General features: G+C 49.5%; 2 protein-coding genes across 2 annotated transcripts; both read right to left on the bottom strand.

Annotated features, from left to right (window-relative positions):
- Nucleotides 1-250: 250 nt before the first annotated feature.
- LOC311160925 (thyrotropin-releasing hormone receptor-like) lies at nt 251-4,415 on the bottom strand (the record flags this gene model as incomplete). The annotated part of the gene is made up of 2 exons (XM_084218091.1): nt 251-631; nt 3,654-4,415. 2 exons carry the CDS (start codon nt 4,413-4,415, stop codon nt 251-253), a joined length of 1,143 nt encoding a protein of 380 aa, XP_084074217.1.
- Nucleotides 4,416-11,781: 7,366 nt separating this feature from the next.
- OCSTAMP (osteoclast stimulatory transmembrane protein) lies at nt 11,782-15,097 on the bottom strand (the record flags this gene model as incomplete). The annotated part of the gene is made up of 3 exons (XM_084217895.1): nt 11,782-12,195; nt 13,132-14,170; nt 15,054-15,097. The coding sequence occupies 3 exons, from the start codon at nt 15,095-15,097 to the stop codon at nt 11,782-11,784; spliced, it is 1,497 nt and encodes a 498-aa protein (XP_084074021.1).
- Between the last annotated feature and the right edge of the window lie 5,019 nt (nt 15,098-20,116).

The following is a 20,116-nucleotide window of genomic DNA, read 5'->3' as shown; positions in this document are numbered from 1 at the left end:
GTGGCAGTGCTATATTTAACAACAGATGCTTTAGAGATGCTGAATATTGACACGTGCCTAACACTTCACCAAACAAGAATAAATCAGCGCTAAGGAAAAGCAAATTAATTTTCTTCTAACAATATGTTTTGTTAAATGCCCTGAAGAAGTATTGAATGAAGCTTGCTGCAATGCCAAAGCAATTCCTCTTGGCCCTCTCCCAGCACAGTGTGTACAGCCACATAGCTCCCACTGCTGCATTGTTTCAGGCTCACAGGATTTGTTTATTCTTCTTTGCAGGTGCAGGGAGCCTGCTGAGATCCTCGTGCTCGGTGAGGTTGTGCTCAGAGCTGTCGTGAGAACAATCCTTCACAGCACTGTAGTACACCGGGGTGGTGCATGGGGCAGGGTGCTCTGCGCTCTTCTCCTGGCACTTGTACAACTTCCTAAAGGCAGCCCTGAACTTCTGAGACATGAGGTTGTAGATGATGGGGTTGATGGCGCTGTTCAGGTAGATGCACAGGCGGCAGAAGAGGAGGAACCAGGTGTTGAGGTACGGAGGGTCCACGAAGGAGTTCACCACCACCAGCGTGCGGTAGGGCAGCCACAGCACGGCGAAGAGGGCCACCACCACTGCCAGCATCTTGGTCACCTTGGTGGGGGGACATGCAAAAAGAGAAACAGCCAGATGGGGCTAAATCTCCAGCAGAGCTTTCCCACCTGGAGCACTGGTGCAGACAGCTAGTTTTTCTCTCTAAGCATTTAAAAGAAACACCCAAGCCATGGGGCTATTTCTCATTTTTTTTCTCTCCATTTTAATCAGGGAATAATCTTGTAATAATAAAACTAGAAATTATAGGTTTTCATCTACCATTGAAAAGCCTCTAAATCTCTTAGAAATAGTATTCACCATCATGGAAATGGGCTAGGATAACAATGGGAATGTCTGTACCAGAAAGCAAATTTGAAAATTGTATATAACAGTAAATGAATGGAGAAAATACTTGCCTAAAGGTGAGGACCTCAGTTTTAGGGGTGCCATGGGATACACTTCATCTCCTTCCCTGGGGTTTCCTGGTTTCCTACACCACCTGTATTGTTCCAGGGAATAGGCTCCTGGTACAGAGCAACCCTGGAAGTGAGGAGACTGTAAGGAATCTTAAATTATTTGTGCCAATATAGGGCTTAGTTAGCTACTTACCATGGGTTACTTTAATTTTCAGCACACTAGGGGAATACTACATAATCATATTAGGAAAAAAAAGAAACTGAGAACTCAGAGGTGAGCAGTAACTGCCCTCAGCTCAGCATAAGCTTGTTTGGGAAACTGGGGTTTTGCACTGAAACACCAGTCATCCTAGTACTTGCAACAGCTATTTCTGATAAGTGACAATCTTCCTCAAACAAATTACTAATAAAATACAAACATCCCCAAAGAAGAAAATATGACTAAGCACTGATGCCACATGCATATCTAGGCAGTGGTGTTTCAAACGTCAGAAGGGGAGTTGCACAATAATCCAGTTCTTAGTAAGCACTGGGATCACATTTAGAGTCTCTCAGCTTTTCTTGGAGTACTTTTTTACTTCATCAAAAGAAACTATGCCTTTCTGTTATGCCGTGAGTAGAAACTGGGAGCCATTGCTTGTGGCAACAAAACTTTTCCTAGAAGAAAGGAACTGTTACCAAGCTGTGGCTGAAATAGAAGGGTTTGCTGTTTGTGGTTTAATGAAAATGTGAGGACACTTCCAAAAATAAGCTCTCACAGTGATACAGTGAGTGCTGAGGCTGTTGCTAGGACTGAAGCTTGTTTGCTGCCACAGTTTGTTGTCTTTTGGGAAAGAGAAAATACAAGTGGTGTCTCACAAAGCTGTGTCCAGCCTCTGCCCATGTCCAGAAAGCCACAGATGCTTCTCCCCAGCCAGTATCCTCCCTCCTAGCTCCTGCTCCATCATTCTGAGTTGTATATACTTTTCTTAGGAATCCCACTCCCTCTAGTGGTCCCTCTCCGGGAGGAGAAATATGGACTTGGAGGTGTTCGTTGAAGTGATAAATACAGCTGAGGATTTCGGTGCTTCTGAAGCCCCAGTGAGAGAACAGCAGCATCTTCATACCCCAAGAGCAGTGGGGTTCTGGGGCTGTGTAGGAGCACAGCCACAGAAAATCTCCCTCAGCCATCCAGCCAGGGGAGAAAATGGGCACCTCTGAGAGAGCCCCTTTAGGACCTTTCCCAGGGAACTCTGGGCAAGAGGCCTGGAAGAGCCCTATGAAGAGAAGCCAGAGCAGGAATGCTGATGTGAGTGCCTGTCCTCTGTTCAGAGGCACCTCCAGAGCTACATACACACCAACTGGAAGCCCTGGAAAACTGCTTTACAGTTTAAAAACTTAGTGCCATCTTTATTCCTTATGATGGCAGCACTGTGATGTCAGCCCATACAGGGGAAGTCTTTGCATGCTAGGATATTTTGGGAGGTAACAACAATCTCCAGTAAACTCCTGGTGTAACAGTGAAGAGAGCACAAGATGTTTCCAGGAGCTGGAATGCCTCAGCAGCCACTTGTCCTAATGGTGCTGGATCACACTGTGCCCCTCCATGGCACAGCACTGCAGGGGGAGCAGCACAGCCCCTCCAGCCCCTCCAGCAGCTGCTCTGGAAGGAGAGATCCATCAACCAGAACGAGAGCCCTCGCTGCCCTACACCCTGCCCAAGGCTCCTGCAGCAGCCAGCAGTCATGGGAGAGCAGGCAAATGCTTTTGAAGAAGTCAGCACTTGCTTTAAAACCTTTCAGAAAAAAAAAAAAAAAAAAAAAAAAAAAAAAAAAAAAAAAAAAGGAAGGAAAAACTGGACTGGAAAGATTTAGAAGTTCGTGAAGAAACACACGTTCTCTGAGCTGTTTGCTTCCCCTCTGTGACCCTGACTTGACCTCTCCTGGGGAATGGAGGTTCCTGTGCAAGGCAGGCAACAAGCTACTGAGCTGGAAACAGGACAGGCTGAAGTCTACTTTGGGCTATCTGGAAATCACAACAGAACTAGTGATTTCAAGGACTCAAGCCAAACTCCCAGATTCAACCCTTTCCTTTAGAAGGAAAGCTGAATGGGCCCTGCCTATTCAGAATGGCACCGTCCCTTATCCAGACACTGACCTGCCCAAAGGGATGGGACACGAGGCAGAGATTGTCCATGTGAACAGAGCAGTGAGGACAGGAGGAGGCGGGAGAAGGACGTGGGGAGACAGCAGGCAGCTGAAAGACATGGGAATCACCAAAATGCAAACACACCACCCAGCTGGGAGGCTGCAGTCAGGGCTGGGCTCCAAGGGAAGTCAGTCCTCCCTTCTCCTTCGCTCCTGAGTTCACCTGCACAGGACACTGTCTGAGAGGTGACCCAGCCCTCTCCTCCTCGGGGAGGCAGTCAGGAGCCAACAGAAGTCCCTGCACTCCTGCCTCTCCCCGCCTGAAGCCCTGTCCTGCTCTACCAAGCCCAGCCAAAGAACGGGGAGCCCATCTACGCTGCCAGACCCCAGCTGGGTTTGAGGGGCTCCTTTGCAGCAAACCAACACTCCCCACTCCCTCCACCAAGGCAAACAAAGCACTGTGGCACCTCGCCCCTCAAAGCCCCGAGCCCCGCAGAGCCACCTGCCCCCCGGCATGCCCAGCCAGAGGAGAGCCCCTACCTGCCTGCGGGAGCTCAGCGCGCCCCTGGCGCCCCGGCAGGAGAGCCGGAGGGAGCTGCCCTGGTGCACGGAGCCCAGGAAGGAATGCTGCGGGGTGCCGGGCAGGGGGCTCACGAAGAGGATGCGGGCAATGAGGCCGTAGAGGACAGTTGCCAGCCCCAGCGGGATGACGTAGAAGACGGCAAAATCCAAGAAGTAAATGGGCATGTAAAGGCTTCTGGAGACCCGGTAGCCGCAGATGACCTGCGCCCCGTCCGAGAAGGTGACCTGGGTGGTGTCCACCAGGAAGAACCACATGAGGCAATAGAGGGAGGTGAAGAGCCACAGCGAGGCGATGATGCGCCGGGCGCGGGACACGGTGCACAGGAGCTGCGCCTTGATGGCGTGGCAGATGGCGATGTACCGCTCCACCGTGAAGGCGGCGATGGACCAGGCGGAGATGTTGATGCCCAGGTACTGCAAGTAGGTGATGCAGAGGCAGCCGGCGTAGCCGTACACCCAAGAAGCCACCACTTCGGAGATGTTGGGCAGCCCGGCCGCCAGCAGCACGATGAGGTCGGCCACGGCCAGGCTCACCAGGTAGCAGTTGGTGGGGGTCACCATGTGCTTGGTGCGCAGCACCACCAGCACCACCATGGCGTTGCCCGCGATGCCCACGCCGCAGATGAGCAGCACCAGCAGGATGGTGACCACCTGCAGCTCCAGGGGCTGCCGGGGCATCCTGCCTAGGCTCTGGTTGCCGCTGGCCGAGCCGTTCTCCATCGTGCCTGCAGCCACCGGCGGAGCCCCGCGCACCCTGCGGCGGCAGCGGGGAGCCGGGGCTGCCCCCGAGCCCCCTCCCCGCCTTCCCGCCCACCCCGGCTCCTCCCTCCCCTTTTTTTTTCCACGATTCACCCCAGGTCTTGCAGCCGCCCTGCTCCTTGCATCCCCCTTCCCTGCAAACTCCCCGCCTGGAGAGGCAGGGAGCGGCTCCCCGGGACCCTCCAGGAGCTCCCGTGAACCAGCCCGGACTGTCCGGACCCCCCAGGCTCCCGGGGCTCTCCAGCACGCCCCTTAGCCGCCGGGACCGCCGGGAAGAAGCGGGCCTCCCCCAGGACAGCCCAGAGCCCCCCAGGGCTACCTCGGTGCCCGGGACCCCGCATCGCCTCCCTCCAGCATCCCCCGGCTGCGCCCGCCGGGTCCTAGCGCACCGCGGAGCCGGAGCGGAGCAGGAGGAGGAGGAGGAAAGGAGCCCAGGCAGGGGATGGGGTGCAGGTGAGAAATCCCAGGGTGGGGTGGAGCAGAGGCTGAAAGCAGCCCAGCAGTGAGTGGGACCCCGGGCTGTGGGTGCCTTAGTCCCCAGCCGAGGCTTCACCGTCCCCCAGGGCAAGGGGAGCTGAGGGTGAGGAGTCCCTAATCCTCACGCTCAGGAGGATGGGAGCGGAGATGCCAGCGAGGTGCACAGCCTTTCCCGTTTGCCTTGGGCTGGGGCAGAGGAATGGCACCCCTGAACACGGAGTAGGGACCTCCTCGTGCTGTCTTTCCTGTAGCCATCCCTATCCCAAACAAGTGCAGTGTCACCTCTGTGCGAGAAGGCTTAACCAGTCCTGGACTGGGAGATTCCAAATCTTTCCAGCAATGGGGCTGGGGTATCTGGTATCTCCCTGGTGGTCAGGCTGGGAGATCCAGTGTCTCCCTGATGGTCAGCAGGAGACACAATTCGCTGCCAGCTGCATGCTTGTTCCTGACATCTCTGCAATCTGTCAGAAGATGCATTTTCAAACTGAAAGAGCAATTGTGCTAAGGGGCGCCCCTCACCTGTGGAGTGGAGGAAAGGACAAGGGGAGAACTCTCTTTTTTGTTAGATTAGATATCAATTAAAGGCAGAGGTGTGCTGTTAATCCCAGACACTGAGGCACGTATCCAAAATGTGAAGGATCATTCTGATGCTGAGGGATTCAAGTCCAGCATTTCACAGGCAAATTTTTAAACCTGGGCTGCACAAATCTGGGTGGATAAAATGCTTTTGCCTCAGCCCAAGGAGCAGCCCTCTGTCCCCAGGCCTTGACTTGCTGTGGCAAGTAGTATTTTCCCCTTTGCTCTGGGAAACCTTATGCTGCTCTTTGGCAGACAAAAATCCAGGTAGTTTTTCACTACTTCCCGTGATATTTAATTCTCCCATGGGTCAGTTTTAAAGGACAATTATTCTCTTCCTCTCTTTCCATTTGGTTTCCTTAGGGCTCCACTGGCAGCCTGCACCAGCTCCTCTGTGTCCCAGCAGCCTCACACCCCTCACAGCCTCTGTGGCCCCAGGTTTGGGGGGCATGGCAGCTCCTGTCCCTCACTGCAATTCTGTAGGAAGGACTGGCAGTGTGGGCACCTGTGTTTGCTCACATAAGCCATGGGGTTGTCTATTTTGGTGCTCTGGAGTGACTCTTACACAGACACAATTGCAGCACTTCACCCCACTGCTGCTGTCTCACAGTGATGCTGCGAGTCCTCAGGATGTGGACTGTGTCATAGAACTGTGTTTGGAGGTGGAGAAGGGACAAATCTGGCACAAATGTCTTGAGAGGGGGGTTGGGGTTCATTTGCTTCCTCAAACCCATTCCAGGAATTGGCTTTGTGGGATCAGGAAACAAAATCAAGACAGACTCCTACAAGCACTGGAAAAAGCTTTGTTTTGGTTCAGACCTGGAACACTGTGCAGGATAATTGCAGGTAATTATTTCCCTGGCTGCTTTGCTCTGTGGCACAGACAATCCAGCAGTTATTAGTGCAGATAACAACAGCATTAAAGCACCCCACTGCAGCAGCTCCTCCTGCCTGTCCCTGAGCTGCTCTGTGTCCATCACCAGGCTGGGGCTGGGCTGGGGGGAATGTGTGTTTGCACTCACTGGGGGATTCTGTTGTCAAAATTGTGAGGTTTGCTGTGATGACTGCTCAATATTCCCTTTACAGACTCCTTCAGTAACTGTGATGTTTAGGACTGAGGCATGTATTTAAGAGCTTGACACTTGCAAGAATATTTTCTTCCAGCTTGACTTAAATGTAAATGTTTTGGTGGCCAAAGACATTGACTTTTTCTAACTAAAATTCCACGTTTTGTTCTTTTAGCACACATCAGCATTTCCTTCTCTGCTGGTGTCACCTGGCACCACCATGCTTTATGAATACTTGCCACCACCCACTCTCTGAAACATCAGCAAAAAGAAATCTTCATTTTCCTGAGGTCCCCAAATGGGAATGGCCATGTCCCTGGGTGCTGGCAGGGCTGTTTTTGGAAAGGGGTGTCTGTGCAGCTCCTTGGCCAGGTTAGCAGCACTGTGCCCAGGCTGGGTGCTCAGGCAGCTCAGCACTGCCTTCAGGATGTCCATGAAGTCTTCTTGCAGTTCATCCCTCTCACACAGCCTCACTGGGCAGCTCCCTTAGTCCTATGAACAGAAAAGAACTCTGAGGCTTCATATATTAAATAAACAAAGCTAAAAGAAAGTGATCCTCCTACCTAAATATGTGAAAAACTTCTTTCTGTTCCCTTGGGCTTCATTGCTACGAATATTAAACCCATAAAACTTCCGCTGCTAGAGCTGGGGCAGTGTCCATGTGCTGCGAGTGAATGTGAAGTGCAATTACAGAAACCACAAGTGGTTTTGAGACACTGGTTACAGGGTTTAGGGCCCTAGGCAGTGGCCAGATTTTGAGTTGTGAGTGATTCCCACTTCTGCATTCCTGCAGCTCAGCAGGGACCAGGCAGGAAGGTGCTGGTGGCTCTGCTGAGCAGCCTGAGGGCTGACCAGTGCCAACAGAGATGGGGAATGAGCCAGTCTGACAGAAGCAGCAGTGATTGTTCAATCAGAAAGACAAAGGAGAGAGAAGTGCTGTCCAAGTCACCTTCACTGTTTCAAAGTCACAAGCAATAAGTAAATTGCTTTGGGGCTTTCTAGGCTATTGCCCTCAGAGATCAAGCAAAAAAGGCAGCTGTCAAGGAATTAAACAGATGCAAAATTGTTCTGGGTTTGTGCTTCATGAACACAGAAATGTGGGAAAAAAAATCAAAACACAAAACCCTGGTGTTTTTCTACTGGTTTCTGTGAACAGCCCTAGAGGGAGCCGCTCACCGACCTGGTTGGCATCACACCTGTGCCAGCAATGTGGAAGGGCAAAGCTTTATGGAAAATGCTGAAGACTGAAGGAATGGAAAACAATGAAGAGGAAGGCAGTGATGTGGATTTCTGTGGGTGATACCATTCCAAGCTTGAAGATGAGAATATCTTCAGGCTCTTCTCTCAGCTCCCAGCACAGGCAGCATTTCCCTTGTGGCAGTGGGTGCCTGATGGACCTGGTGGTGCCAGGAGCTCCAACCTCTCACTGTACCTTGGAGCTGTCCCAGGGAAAGGATGCTCATGTGAGGACAGGGGTTTGTTAATTCCAGCTTCAGGGAGCACAGGCAGCTCTGTGGATCATCTCAGGATCCTCTCTTCCCTGTCTCGCTGGCAGAGTTTCCTCCTGACTTCTGGGTACCTTCCTCTCTGGTTTGAATAATCTCTTTTAAAGATCTGTTGCTATTAAATCTGTGATGCACTGTGTCTTGCAAATGCCTTCAGGACACAAAGGAACTGGTGATTTTTCTTCAGCTAATAACTGTAATTTGAGCTCTTAAAGAAAGTCAAGTGAGGCCATTTCACAAACATTAAAATTATTCCTTCGCCCTTCTCCTGCTTCCTTGCTGTGTTTGCAGCCTGAGACCTCAAGGAAAAAGCCTCTCAGTGCCCCAGAGTTATCAAACAGATGAAAACAGATATTGCAAATGAGGGGCTTGGCCAAGGCCAGCCATTCACAAGCCTCTCATTTCTGAGTATAGTTTATTTGTGAACTGTCCCTACTAAAATTTTAATAAGTGCAGGCAGCTTTTCCAGGTAGCTCCTGGAAGGGCTGTGCAGCCTGAATAGTAAAAAAACAAAAAAAAACCCCAAAAAAAACCAAACAAAAAAAAAATCTGCAGCTACAGGCATTGGACTGATTTGATAAGTCAATGAACCAAACCACTGGGGATTTATCCAGCTCTGCAGAGAATACCAGAATGGGAAAGGATGCTCTGTGTGGGTTTGAGCGAGGCCAAGTGTGCGTGGGACACGGTGTATTTTACAAAGCCTGTGAGAACAAACATTACCATCCCAGGGGATTGCCCACCCTGTGTCCCCAGCAGTGCTGCTCTGGGCTGGCCCAAAGTGTCCCTTCCCCTCCCACTGAGCCCAGCATCCATGGATGGCATCACCTGCACACCCCATGGCCCCTGCAGGACCTGGGCATCAGCCACAGCCTCAGGGCAGTGTTCACAACTCTTGCTGTCACCAATAAACTCTGCCACCTGCTCCAGTGTGCTCAATCCTCCAGGAAAGCTGCCTGGATAAGCAAAAAGAGAGAAGCAGGTGGAAGCATTGGCTTTCAGGGCAGCACAAAGAAATGGAAGCACTGGGTGCTCCGCTCTTTGTGGAGTCTTGATGTCTGTAAGAGGAAATTGTGGTTTGGGAAGCCAAAGCTGAGCCTTTGCCAGAACCAGCCAGGCTTGGAGGTGTGCTGTGGGGAATGACACATCTTCTGATGTGCTTTTGGGGCACTGTCTGTGACACATCCCACCTCAATCCCCCATCCCAGTGCTCATCCTGAGGACAGCATGCAGGGGAGGATGTGCCTGGAGTCAGGACAGAGATTGGCTGCTCCCAGAACAGTAATCTGGGTGGATCAATGCTGGAGGGGCATCCTGGGGGGATAATAGCCACAATAATGCTGAGGGGAGATAAAAGCTCTTCATGTGAGATTGTGAAGGAATAAAAACTCTGGCAGAACAATTAGACTGTAATTATGAGTTATTTCATATTCTGTGACATCTGAATGTCAACACCATAACTCTGTAACAACAAGCACTTGGTACAGCACACTCTGCACACCTGATGAAATAGTTTTTTGCTTTTAATTTATGTCCAGTAATATTTCCTTTTCTAAAATTTGGTGCATGGAAGTATCTCTTCTCCATTGCAATTACAGTGCAAATAATATAGATAGGATAAACAAAATAAAAATGGAGTTTGCTTAAAAATCAGAAAATACTTCTGGAGAAAGGTTTTTGTTTGCTTGCCTGTCTGCAGTGATAGATGCAGACTTGTGGCTATGAATGAGATGTTTCCTAGAGTCTGTCTGAGCTGGATTATTTACACTTGCACCTCAGTATATTAAGGTCATTCATTCTTGCCTTACAGCCAGCCATAAAAAGAACTTAGCATATATTTTACCTAATATACCTGAGGAAATTGAGTCAGCTCACCTCCATCCCTTCACTAAAATACACAACAAAATTTCAAGGGAATCAGGGGCTTCAGGGGCTTGAAAACAAAGGCAATGAGAGCCCTGATGAGCAGGAGTGAGGGTGTGAGTGTAGAGGGGCTCTAAGGGATGAAAATCCCTCAGCAAATAACGAGACTTGTACATTGCTTCTACTTAATAAAAAATATGTGAATAAATTAACGTTTCCTGCTGGTTAATCTGTTCAGCATTTCTCTCTTGCACCATCAAGCAAACCTTGGCAAGGCAGCTCACCCCTCCAGTGGGCAATACAGCTTTATAATGGCAATGTTTTCTATTTTGTCACACCTTTATCTGCCTGAGGAACAATGCCTCTCAGGAGAGCAGAGCAATTTCCAGCAGTTCTGCCTCCTGCCAGTTCTACTGTCTGGGGAAAACATTAAATACAGCCCAGTTCAGCACCAGGAACAACATGGCTGATGTCAAAAAGAGAAGTCTTCCTGAGGAAGAACTCCTTTTTGAGTTGTTCTTGTTGGAAGACAACATGCTGCTGGGATGGTTTGCAGCCTGAAGGCTTCTCTCCTCCCAGCTATTTGAACTCCCAGCTCCAGATAATTTTAGGTATTCAGTGGAAATCTTTTTGCTTTCACCCAAACAATAGAGCACAGGGCGTTTTCCACAGAAAAAACTGTGACAAAGTCCCCCAGCTGCTGTAGAGGCACAAAGATGCTTGGATTAATCATCAGAACAACAGGGCATTAAAAACCCTGGGGAGATGAATTCCCCAGGATTTTGTAAAATAGATGCTTAAAAAATATAATCCAAACATACTTGTTTCAAGTACCTCAGAAGATGAGAAAATTCAGTGCATCTGGCAGCAGCTACCACTTCATTTCTGTCATTTAATCTCATTGAGGAGCATTATGTCAAATAATTACCTTAATGAAGACTTTAATGGAAGAAGGGAGGAAAATAATAGATATGCTTCGAAGAAATGAAGCTGTGAAGTTGCTTAGTTTTTAACCTGGCAGGGATTTATCTCCCTCTCCTCTGGCTCCTACAGAGGTGTCCAATCTGCCTCTCTAGGAAAAATAACACATTTCAGATGCTGCCTAAGTGATGCATTCATTAATTCAGATGCAATAACATAGTTTATGAGCTTGAATCAACCCAACTTATAAAACCAAAGAAAAAGAGATTGACACCCAAACTGGCCTTTATTTACTGTTCTCATTCTCTTCTGAGATCCTGCAGCTATATTATTTATATTTTATTTTGAACAGCCATTTTGAAGAGATTTTGTAAAGCCCTTGTGTACTGATTTCCACCACCCATGCCCAGGATGAGCCTCTTATGGTAATATTGATCTTGAATTTACTTCAGCAGGTTGAAGTGACACTTCCTTTGGTGAATAAACTATCTTCTAAATTTATCCAGTCTACCCAGGTTTCTGTGCACAAAACCTGAAAGAAAAACTCATTGAAAATTAAATGTAGCAAGTCAAATGACTTTCCCTTCTTGTTGCCTGAAGGTATAACTTAAGAAAGAAAGGAAGTATGTACTTCTTCCAGCACAGATGTGGTGGAGAAGGTAAATGAGCTCCTCCCTGACCCCAACTCCCATCTATTTCTCAGTTAGCCTTGCCTAGTACTGCAGATAAGCAACAGCTGATTCCAGACCTTCTTATAGAAATTAAAATGGAAATGTAGTCCGTTTTTCTCAAATTAATGCAAAAATGTGACATTTCAATTTTTTTTTTCTTTATTAGGATTGAGGTTTTTTTAAGTTTGTTTTGGGGTTTTTTCGGGATTTTTTCCCAAGCTCCAAACACTCCCCGAACTCTGGAAAACTAAACGGGTGATCCTGTGGCAGAAGCCTGCGCTGTGGCATCAGCCATCCAGCCATCCCCCTGACTTCCCAAAGCACCCTTCAGAGGGTTCTGCTCCCTCCTGTGCCTCCTGGCCAGTTTGCTGTAGAGGTGGAGCACTCTCTTCTCCTCGCAGCCCTGGAAGAAGGAGGCGGCGATGCCGCGGCACAGGCGCCGCGCGAAGGTTTCCAGGAACACGGTGCCGTAGAGGATGCAGAAGAGCAGCCCCACCACGAGCAGCACAGAGGGGTTGGGGGGCCTGGGGGGGCTGATCCTGCAGTGGGCAGAGCTGAAGATCAGGTGATGGTGGTAGGTCCTGTCGAAGTCACTGAACAGCAATGCCTCAGAAGGACGCCAGAGAAGTTTGAATAGGAAGGGCATGATCCCTAATTCGGCCTGAAAAAAGGAGAGTTAAAATGTAAATGGGGTATGAAGAAACCAGAATCAACTGGTTACTATAGAAACATCCACCTGGGGGTGTGGAATCTCTGTTAGAGCACTAAGAGAAGGACACTGAAGGGTGTGATCTCTTCAGTACAATGTGTAGGCACTGAGCACTGGGCAGGGTGAGAGCCAGTCCTATCTGTCATCTTCATCCACTGGGACAGACATCATAACATGTATGAGATTTATGGTGAAAGACACCATCCAGAGCATGGTATTAGTGGTGAATATCTGAATATTAGAGGCTTTTTCTGAGGCCTGACTGTTTTCCTGTAAATCCATCATAAGCAGGTATCTGCACTAAGGATCTTGGGCTGGGGAAGGAGGCAGGCTGTGTGGCAGAAGAGGGAAGTTAAAACACCAAGCCAAAGAATATGGAATTAGAGAGACTGGGGAGGTTTGTGGAAAGGATTGCAGAGGGCAAGAGCAAGCAGGGATTTCTACTGAAGAAACAGCCCATGCAATAGGATGAGGAGACATTCTCAGTGTTCATCAGCTGCCCCCTTCCTTTTGGAGTTGTTCCCACTCTGCAGTGAGGGGACAGTGTCCAAAGGACTCCCATTCCTCCACCTAGCTTAGGCAAGGGGCCTGGAGACACAGGGACATCTGACTGCCTGCTCTAGCAGGGTCTTGGCAGCATGAGGCACTGTTTGCTCCCCTCCAAGCTCCCAAGGGGCTCTAACTTGGAGAGTGTCTGCTGCTCTCTGACGCACTGGGAGGAGCAGCTGAGGTTGTGCCACTGCCTCCTTCCCCAAAGCCTGTTGCTCATCCCGCTGGCTGCTGGGGAAGGAAGTCAGGATTGTGTAAATAAGAGAACAGAGACTGCAATCCCCACCTCTCTGAAGTGACACAGGGTTCCCACACAGGGTAGGACACCCCAGCACTCACCTTGTATTTGATGCTGAGAACGATGGGCACTGCAGAGAACTGAGCTGCCTTCCTCACCGCTGTGTCTGCCACGCTGAAGGCAAAGTGGTCCATGGCCACCAGCACCAGCATCAGCATCAGGGCCACGGTGACCAGCATGGCCTGCACGAGGCACAGCGCCGCTTCTTTCCTGGACAGCTTCCAGCCCCTTGGTCGGATGAGTTTTTTGGATGAGCCCACCAGGAGATGAGCTGCTCTTCTGTCCATGGCTAAACGTTCCAGCTTCTTGGTGATGTAAAAATTGTCAAAGTGAAGGTTGGTGAGATAATTTTTCAAATACCAGGTGGACTCAAAACAGAGGTAGAGCATGAAGAATCCAGCGGCCAGTCTGTTGGCTACTCGTACAGAGTCTTTGACCAGTACCTCAACAGACAAGAACTCTCTGCTAATTTTCTCACCAGCAAGGTGCATTTTTTGGTAAATCAAGGAGCTGTTCTGAAGCAATGAAAAGCGAAAATGTCCATTCATAGGCTTATGAATTGAATGAGTGGCTTCTTGGACTACATCCCCAAACTCCCAGGAAACTTTCTCTAGCAGGGCAGTTGAGTTGAGAAGGCTGTCAGAGGAATTCTTGCAGATGCACTGAATAACCTGCAGTATGGTTTTAATGTTGCTTATGATGTTGGGTGTTATGTTCACCACTGCAATCATGATGCAGGTGGAGAAGAGAAGCTTCCGGCCCTGCTTGGTGCCTAAGGTGGGCATGATCATGCTGAAGACACAACGGGCAGGATGCACCAAAAAGAGAGTCAGGAGAAGGAGCAGGCTGAAGGAGATGGCCATGGCAACAGAGAGGTGCCAGGAGTACTCCAGGGAAGCAAACATCCAGTTGTAAAAAAGTCCTCCTATCACTGCTGTAATGCAGGAGCACTGCAGAAACAAGGTCCGTAGCTCTCTGCCATCTGCTGGGACAGGTTTGGAGTAAATCCACCACAGATCTGCCATAGTTCTGTGCAACTTTGGGAGCAGAAAGTCTTCACAGTAAACACGGGCTCTCATCCTGGAAAAACAAGTACCTGTGTGTTAGCAGAGGAAGCTCATAAACACTGATTAGGGGGCTTTCTTGAGATGATCATTTATGGGGTTTTATACTGTCCTCCTCTGGGTCACCCTTCTCTACTTCCCTGCTAACTTCCCTGAGTAGCTGGGGCTGAGATCTCCCCTGGAAGCAGCAGGACAGGGAAGTTCAAGGTGTTTATTGAAAAATAAATACCAAGTATGATGCAGCTGTTCCTCTATTAATGCAAGCACAGGAAAACTTTGTGTTATTCTATAAAAACCATAATGGAATCATTCTGAGGGGTCACCCCATTGGCAGTGGGTGAGGCTTTAATGCTTTTTTAGAGGATGTTGGAGGGAGAAAGAGGAGGCTACTGGCTTCTGTGGAAATTGTTAGACCAGTTCTGTATTTCAGAGGTTTTACATGGACAAGAGGCAGTTGAGTGGTGCTCTCCCTGCCTCTTAAGAGGAGGCCAAACACAAATCTACATGTTTAAGGGTGACAAACAGAGAAAACAGTTTCACACTGAAGCTGCAGAGCCAGAGGAAGCCTCCAAGGACAAGAATTTGGCTACTACAGACAGGATGAAATGTCCCATAAAGCTTTTCAAATATCTAATGGAAACAAACATTTGGGAAAGAATATAATTTCTCAGGCCTCACATCTGGAGTGACTCTCCAGAAACCAGAAAACCTGGAGGGGAGAAGAGCCTGTCCCGAGGGTTAAACCCAGCCAGGCAATCCCTGTCTCCCACTGCAGGAAAGCGGCCTCAGCTACCCTTTGAGGGACAATTTTAACCAGGAAAGGGGGTTTTCTGTGAAAAAGCCATACAATAGCTACCAAGACAGAGAGAAAAAAAGGGAATAAAGCTGACTCTACATACCCAGTGGCAGTGAGGTGCCCCAGTCTGGCCCGAAAACTCTCCATGTTCCAGTGCCTCACTGCTCGGAGAGAGGATCCCGGACGTGGCTGTTGGGAGAGGCAGCACAGGAAACCAAGGCAGCACCAGAGAACCAGGACTCAAAACCCAGGGTGTTTTAAGGCAATTCAGATCAGCAACCCTGGCAACCTTTCTGAAGTGTGCAAAACCTGGTGAGAGAAGCCCAGGAATAACAGCACTACAGAACAGTGCCAGGATGCACAGCACTGCTCGGGCTTCACACTTTTTCTGGTCTTACCCTTATTGCAGAGCAGGCTTATTTTAATGACACATAGGTGAAAAAAAAAAGAGACAATGACACATGGGCTGACAAAGATGGAACAAGGATCCTGGAACATGGGGTGTCATCATTCCATGTGGGGAAATCAGATGACTGCTCCTCACACTGCCCACCAGCAAGCAGCGAGCAGGGCTGGCGTGGCTCTCAGGGTGGAAGGGACCTTTTCCTCTTTCAGATATCAGTCATAGCACAAAGGGCACAGCAGGATCCAGCAACCCAGTTGGTAACTGCTCATCTGTTCTGACGGGCTGCTGCTCCCTGCTGAAACAGCGTGCAGGGTTCGCAGACAGCTTCAAGGCTCATCTCACAGTCCTGGCAGAGGAAGTTTCAATCTTGAACCTTTCTGCATTCCTGATAGCCAGCAAGTCCACTGCAGAGAAAACCCAGCCACAGTCAGGATTCCCAAACTTGTGAAGGCCAAGATGAGCAGTCCCCAAGGGACCAACTTGCCTGGCCCCCAGGATGTGCCCAGCAGAACTCCAGCCACCAAACCTGCTCGCCTGGAGCTGAGGGCCAGCCACAGTGTTTGCTCCTCAGTTATGAGCTCGGGGCTTACAGGAGCCTTCCCTGCCCCTTGGCCAGATGCCCTCATGCTCAGTCACCATTTGTGGGCAAAGGTGACCCAGCTCAGCCTGCTGCCCCTGAGCCCATCTGTCCCAAGCCAAGCCCTCCCGCCAGCTGGGAACTGCTGGGCCCCCGGGATGTTCTCATGCTCCCCTGGGTGGGAAAGGGCAAAGGGCTCAAGGTCAGCCCTGTCCCAGCCCCCCTGGGGACAAAGCACGTGGGGCTCTGCCCTCCAGAGAAAGGTGGGAGAGCAGCACCTTCCCCAGGGGACTGGCTGGATCCCACAGCAGTGGCAGTTATGGAAGGACAAGGAATGAGGAGCAGAGAAGGCAGAGCAAACCTCTGCCCTTGTGCCCTCGCTGCTCCACTCAACAGCTCCACTTTATAGCTGAGGTTTCATTTTTCCTGTGTGGCTGGTGGAGCAAAGCTTTCCTCCTGGAGCCCTGGAGCACAGGGGCCAGAGGAGAAACTCTGCCTGGCTCCAGCTGGGAAGAGGCACCAGCCAGGCGGGCAGGAAAGAAAGTGCTGTTTGTTTGGAGCATCCATAGCAATTGCTTGCACAGGCCATGAATTAGGTCTTTAATTCAATGTGCACGCTAGAAGGGACTAACCCAAAAGACCCATAGCTGGATCTTGCAAGGCTCATCAGCTTCTTCTAGGACTAAACTCCTTTCTTGCTCTACTTCAGGGTGAACTGCTATTAGCATCAGCCCCTGGGACCCCATCCAGCCTATGCAGGCAGCTTTCTGGGGCAGAAAAAGAAATCAATTTAGCAATAGGCTATAAAGAACAAAAACCTCTCAAGTCCACAACATGGTGGTGGAGTCTGCTACACCATCTGGCAAAGTCTGTGGGGACACTGAGCAGTAACTCTGGCAGCACCAAGAACTGTTTGCTTGCACTTTAACTTAGATTTTTTCCTCTGGCTCTTCTCAAAATTGTTGTCTGCCAGCTGGACCTACAGCGAGGGCACAAATCCAGGGAAATTTCAATTTTATATACCATGAATGACCTGTATATGAGATAGAAATCTAAATGCCTAACCTTGCCCAGAATACAGTGAAGAAGCTTGTTTTGAAAAAAAACCAAAAACCCTACAAACAAAATACAGCAGCAAAAAACCCAAATACCAGCGTGTGTGTTCATGGGGATACCTGGGGGTGAAGGCTGGGAGGGGGAAAGGGGCAGGACTGGCACACAGGAAAGGCAGGACCATGAATCACAGCAAAGCAACTGTGACATCTTGTGGTCACCCTCTGCTCAAGGACCCTGAGGTCTGGCTCATTTTGGTTCTGCAAAAAAAACCACTCTGTGGTTGGGAGAGTTCTGAGATAAGGAGGAACACTCTGTCCTCCCGGGATGCTCCAAGCTGCCTTTTCCCACCCTGTGTCATTTCCAGATGATATAAAAGGAATTTGCTTTCTTGACGAGCTCCAGTCTCTGTAGAGCCCAAGCTCTAACATTTTATAACATCACCAATTTTGACTTTTTAGCACTACAGGAGGAACCCATGCCTGTGAGCAGCTTGCTGGAACTGTGAGACAGCAGAGGATTCCTTTGGCATCATTTCCAGGAACCAGAGCCTGGCTTCACCTGGACTAGGGATGAGCACTGAGCTTGTACCCACCAGGACAGGGGTTTAAACTCAGTTCTGAGGGCTGACTGCAGTGTTTAGGGCGGGCCTGTGCCAAGACACCTGCAAGTTCCACCTGTAGTGACAGTGTCACCTTGTCATGGTGACAGGGATGGGAGGGGGTGCAACGCTGTACCCCAGGCAGAGGGTGGGGTAAATGAACTATACAGCTGGAGAAAGAAGAGAATGAAGGGCTAAAATAGAACTATTTAAGTCTGAAGATGATTCTCCATGGCAATGTCATCTGTTGATCACGCTATTCTGCCCATTTGAAAAATTGAGGGTGTGGGAAAGGTTAACTAATTAAGGGTGGTTCTTTGTTTGTTAAAATTACTTGCAAATTAACAACTTACAGTAACACAGAACCAGATCATGTCTTTTTAGGTTACTACTATAGAAATATAGGAAAATCCCAGCACTATCCTTTAGAAGGGACAAATGTGGAAAGGGAACCAAGGCTGCCTGACCTGTAAGTAGCTGAATCCCCTGTCATGCTGGACTTCCACTTGTTTCACGACTCTTTCCCTGCCTCTCCTGAAATTCCAGCATTGCTGCTGAGTGCAAACTGATGAGCACAGCTCTGGAATCACTCCCTGCTGTAAGGACCCACAGAGCAGCTCCTCCGTGTGAACAGTTTGTAAAGCAACTCGAATGCTTCTGGGATAAAAGACGATGAAATGCTTTCCTACTACAAATAAACCAAAATTATTTTCTTCCGAGTGTCTCAGGAGAACATATGGATGTTAGTCCAGGACTTGATGGGGAACATCAAAGGAGTAAAGCAGAGATATTCTGGATGTTGAATTTCAATGAGTGGCATTTCCTGTTAATTAAAATTCACAAGGAGGCTGCTAATGTGAATGGCTTTTGTGATGGTTGTTGGATTTTTACATTCCTAGAGAAATGGTGCATGGGCAAGCAAAGTTCCATTAAAATAACACAGTCAAAGTTATAGAAGGTTACTACAGCACTTGAAATACCCTTTCCTGGGAATTTTCATATCTCTACACATATCACAGATCCTTCAAGACAAATGGGGTTGACTTGCCCTTAAAAGCTGCTTTTGGCAAATCTTAGTACTCGCAGCAGCAAATGGAATCAGAAATTATTCATGCAGGCCTGTTTACCTTTGAAACCCAGAAATACTAAATCTTAAGATCTCTGCTTAAAAAAATAACTAAAACTCAAGCATGCCAGACCAGTCCTACTCTCACAGAGGCCTGGGTAGAAAGGAGCAGAATTAGGTAATGCTGTTGTCCACATGCCTTAAATCAGATCCTCTGGGGAGCCCTGGGAAACACAGGGGCTGTCAACAGAGCTGGCAAACAGGTCTTGGACTAAGGAGGTTTAGGATCCAGGTGCTTCTTACACCTTTCCCAGGTGTGCCAAGGCCTTGTTGTGGACCTTGGGTAAGTCGCTGCTCCCCTCTCTGCCTCAGTTTCTCCCATTGGCACAGAGATCACAGCCCTGCCCTGGCTGCATTTGTGAAATACCTCCTGATCCCTGGATAGACAGTGCCACAGCCATGCCAGGACACTGGAAGTGATTTTTGGGGACTACTACACAAACTCTGTGGTCTCAGCTCTGCTTTCAAACCAAAGAAAACCATCCTGAACTCGATCAGCTACGATGCACCAAGTGGGAGCTGAGACCATAAACAAACCTGTGACCCCAGAGGGAGCTGGACTGGATGTTACCCTTTGGAACTGGGTGATCCCAAAGCCCTTGCTGCCTGTCCTCCAGGCTGCAGGGACAGAGGCTGTGCCTGTGGCCGACCAGGATCCCCTGCAGCAGCAGCAGCAGCAGCGGCGGCTCAGGGCAGTGGGACCGCGGGGCTCCTTCCTGCGGGCACAGCCTGTTCCTGTCCCTGTTCCTGTCCCTGTTCCTGTTCCTGTTCCCTGTTTGTTCCCTGCTCCTGCCCAGGACAGCAATCCCGTGCTGTTCACGGACAGCTAGCTGAGAAAGCAAACCACAGGGAGCAATTTTCCCTTCCCATTCAGCCCATCTTTGCTAAGGCATGATGAGGAGCATCCGAGCAGAACGACAGTGCCCAAACCCAGCACAGCCAAGCAGACAGGGATTTGGGGTATGCTCGAAGGCTCTTGAACAGAGCAGCCCTGAGATGCTGGGCCAGGGGTTTTCCCATTGCTCCGCTGTTTAACAGGACTGCACTGCCCTCCTGCTCCTCCTGGGGGGCCACTGCCCAAATCAGGGATGAAGCTGGAACAGGGGGAGGCTTGGGCTTTGTTTTTCTCCCCTCAAACTACAGAGCAAACAGGACCATGTGACATGCTAACCAATGCGCTTTATTTTAAGTTTTCCACAATCATTAAGGATTTTGTTTGAACATTGAGGATTTTTTTTTAAAAACTTGATTGATCAAAGTTCCACATTCAGTTGGTTTTGGCGATTTCAGTTCATCCCTCTCGAGTTCCCACCTGCCATATCACCCCAAGGTGACCCCCATAGGGCAACCCCTGCAGCAGCAGCTGGTGGACATCTCCCTGCCAGCCCTCCTACCTGGCCCTG

This window comes from Fringilla coelebs (assembly GCF_963513975.1).
Source record: "Fringilla coelebs genome assembly, chromosome: 18".
NCBI lineage: Eukaryota > Metazoa > Chordata > Aves > Passeriformes > Fringillidae > Fringilla > Fringilla coelebs.
Note: the sequence above shows the minus strand (reverse complement) of the source record. Positions and strands in the feature narration are given on the sequence as shown.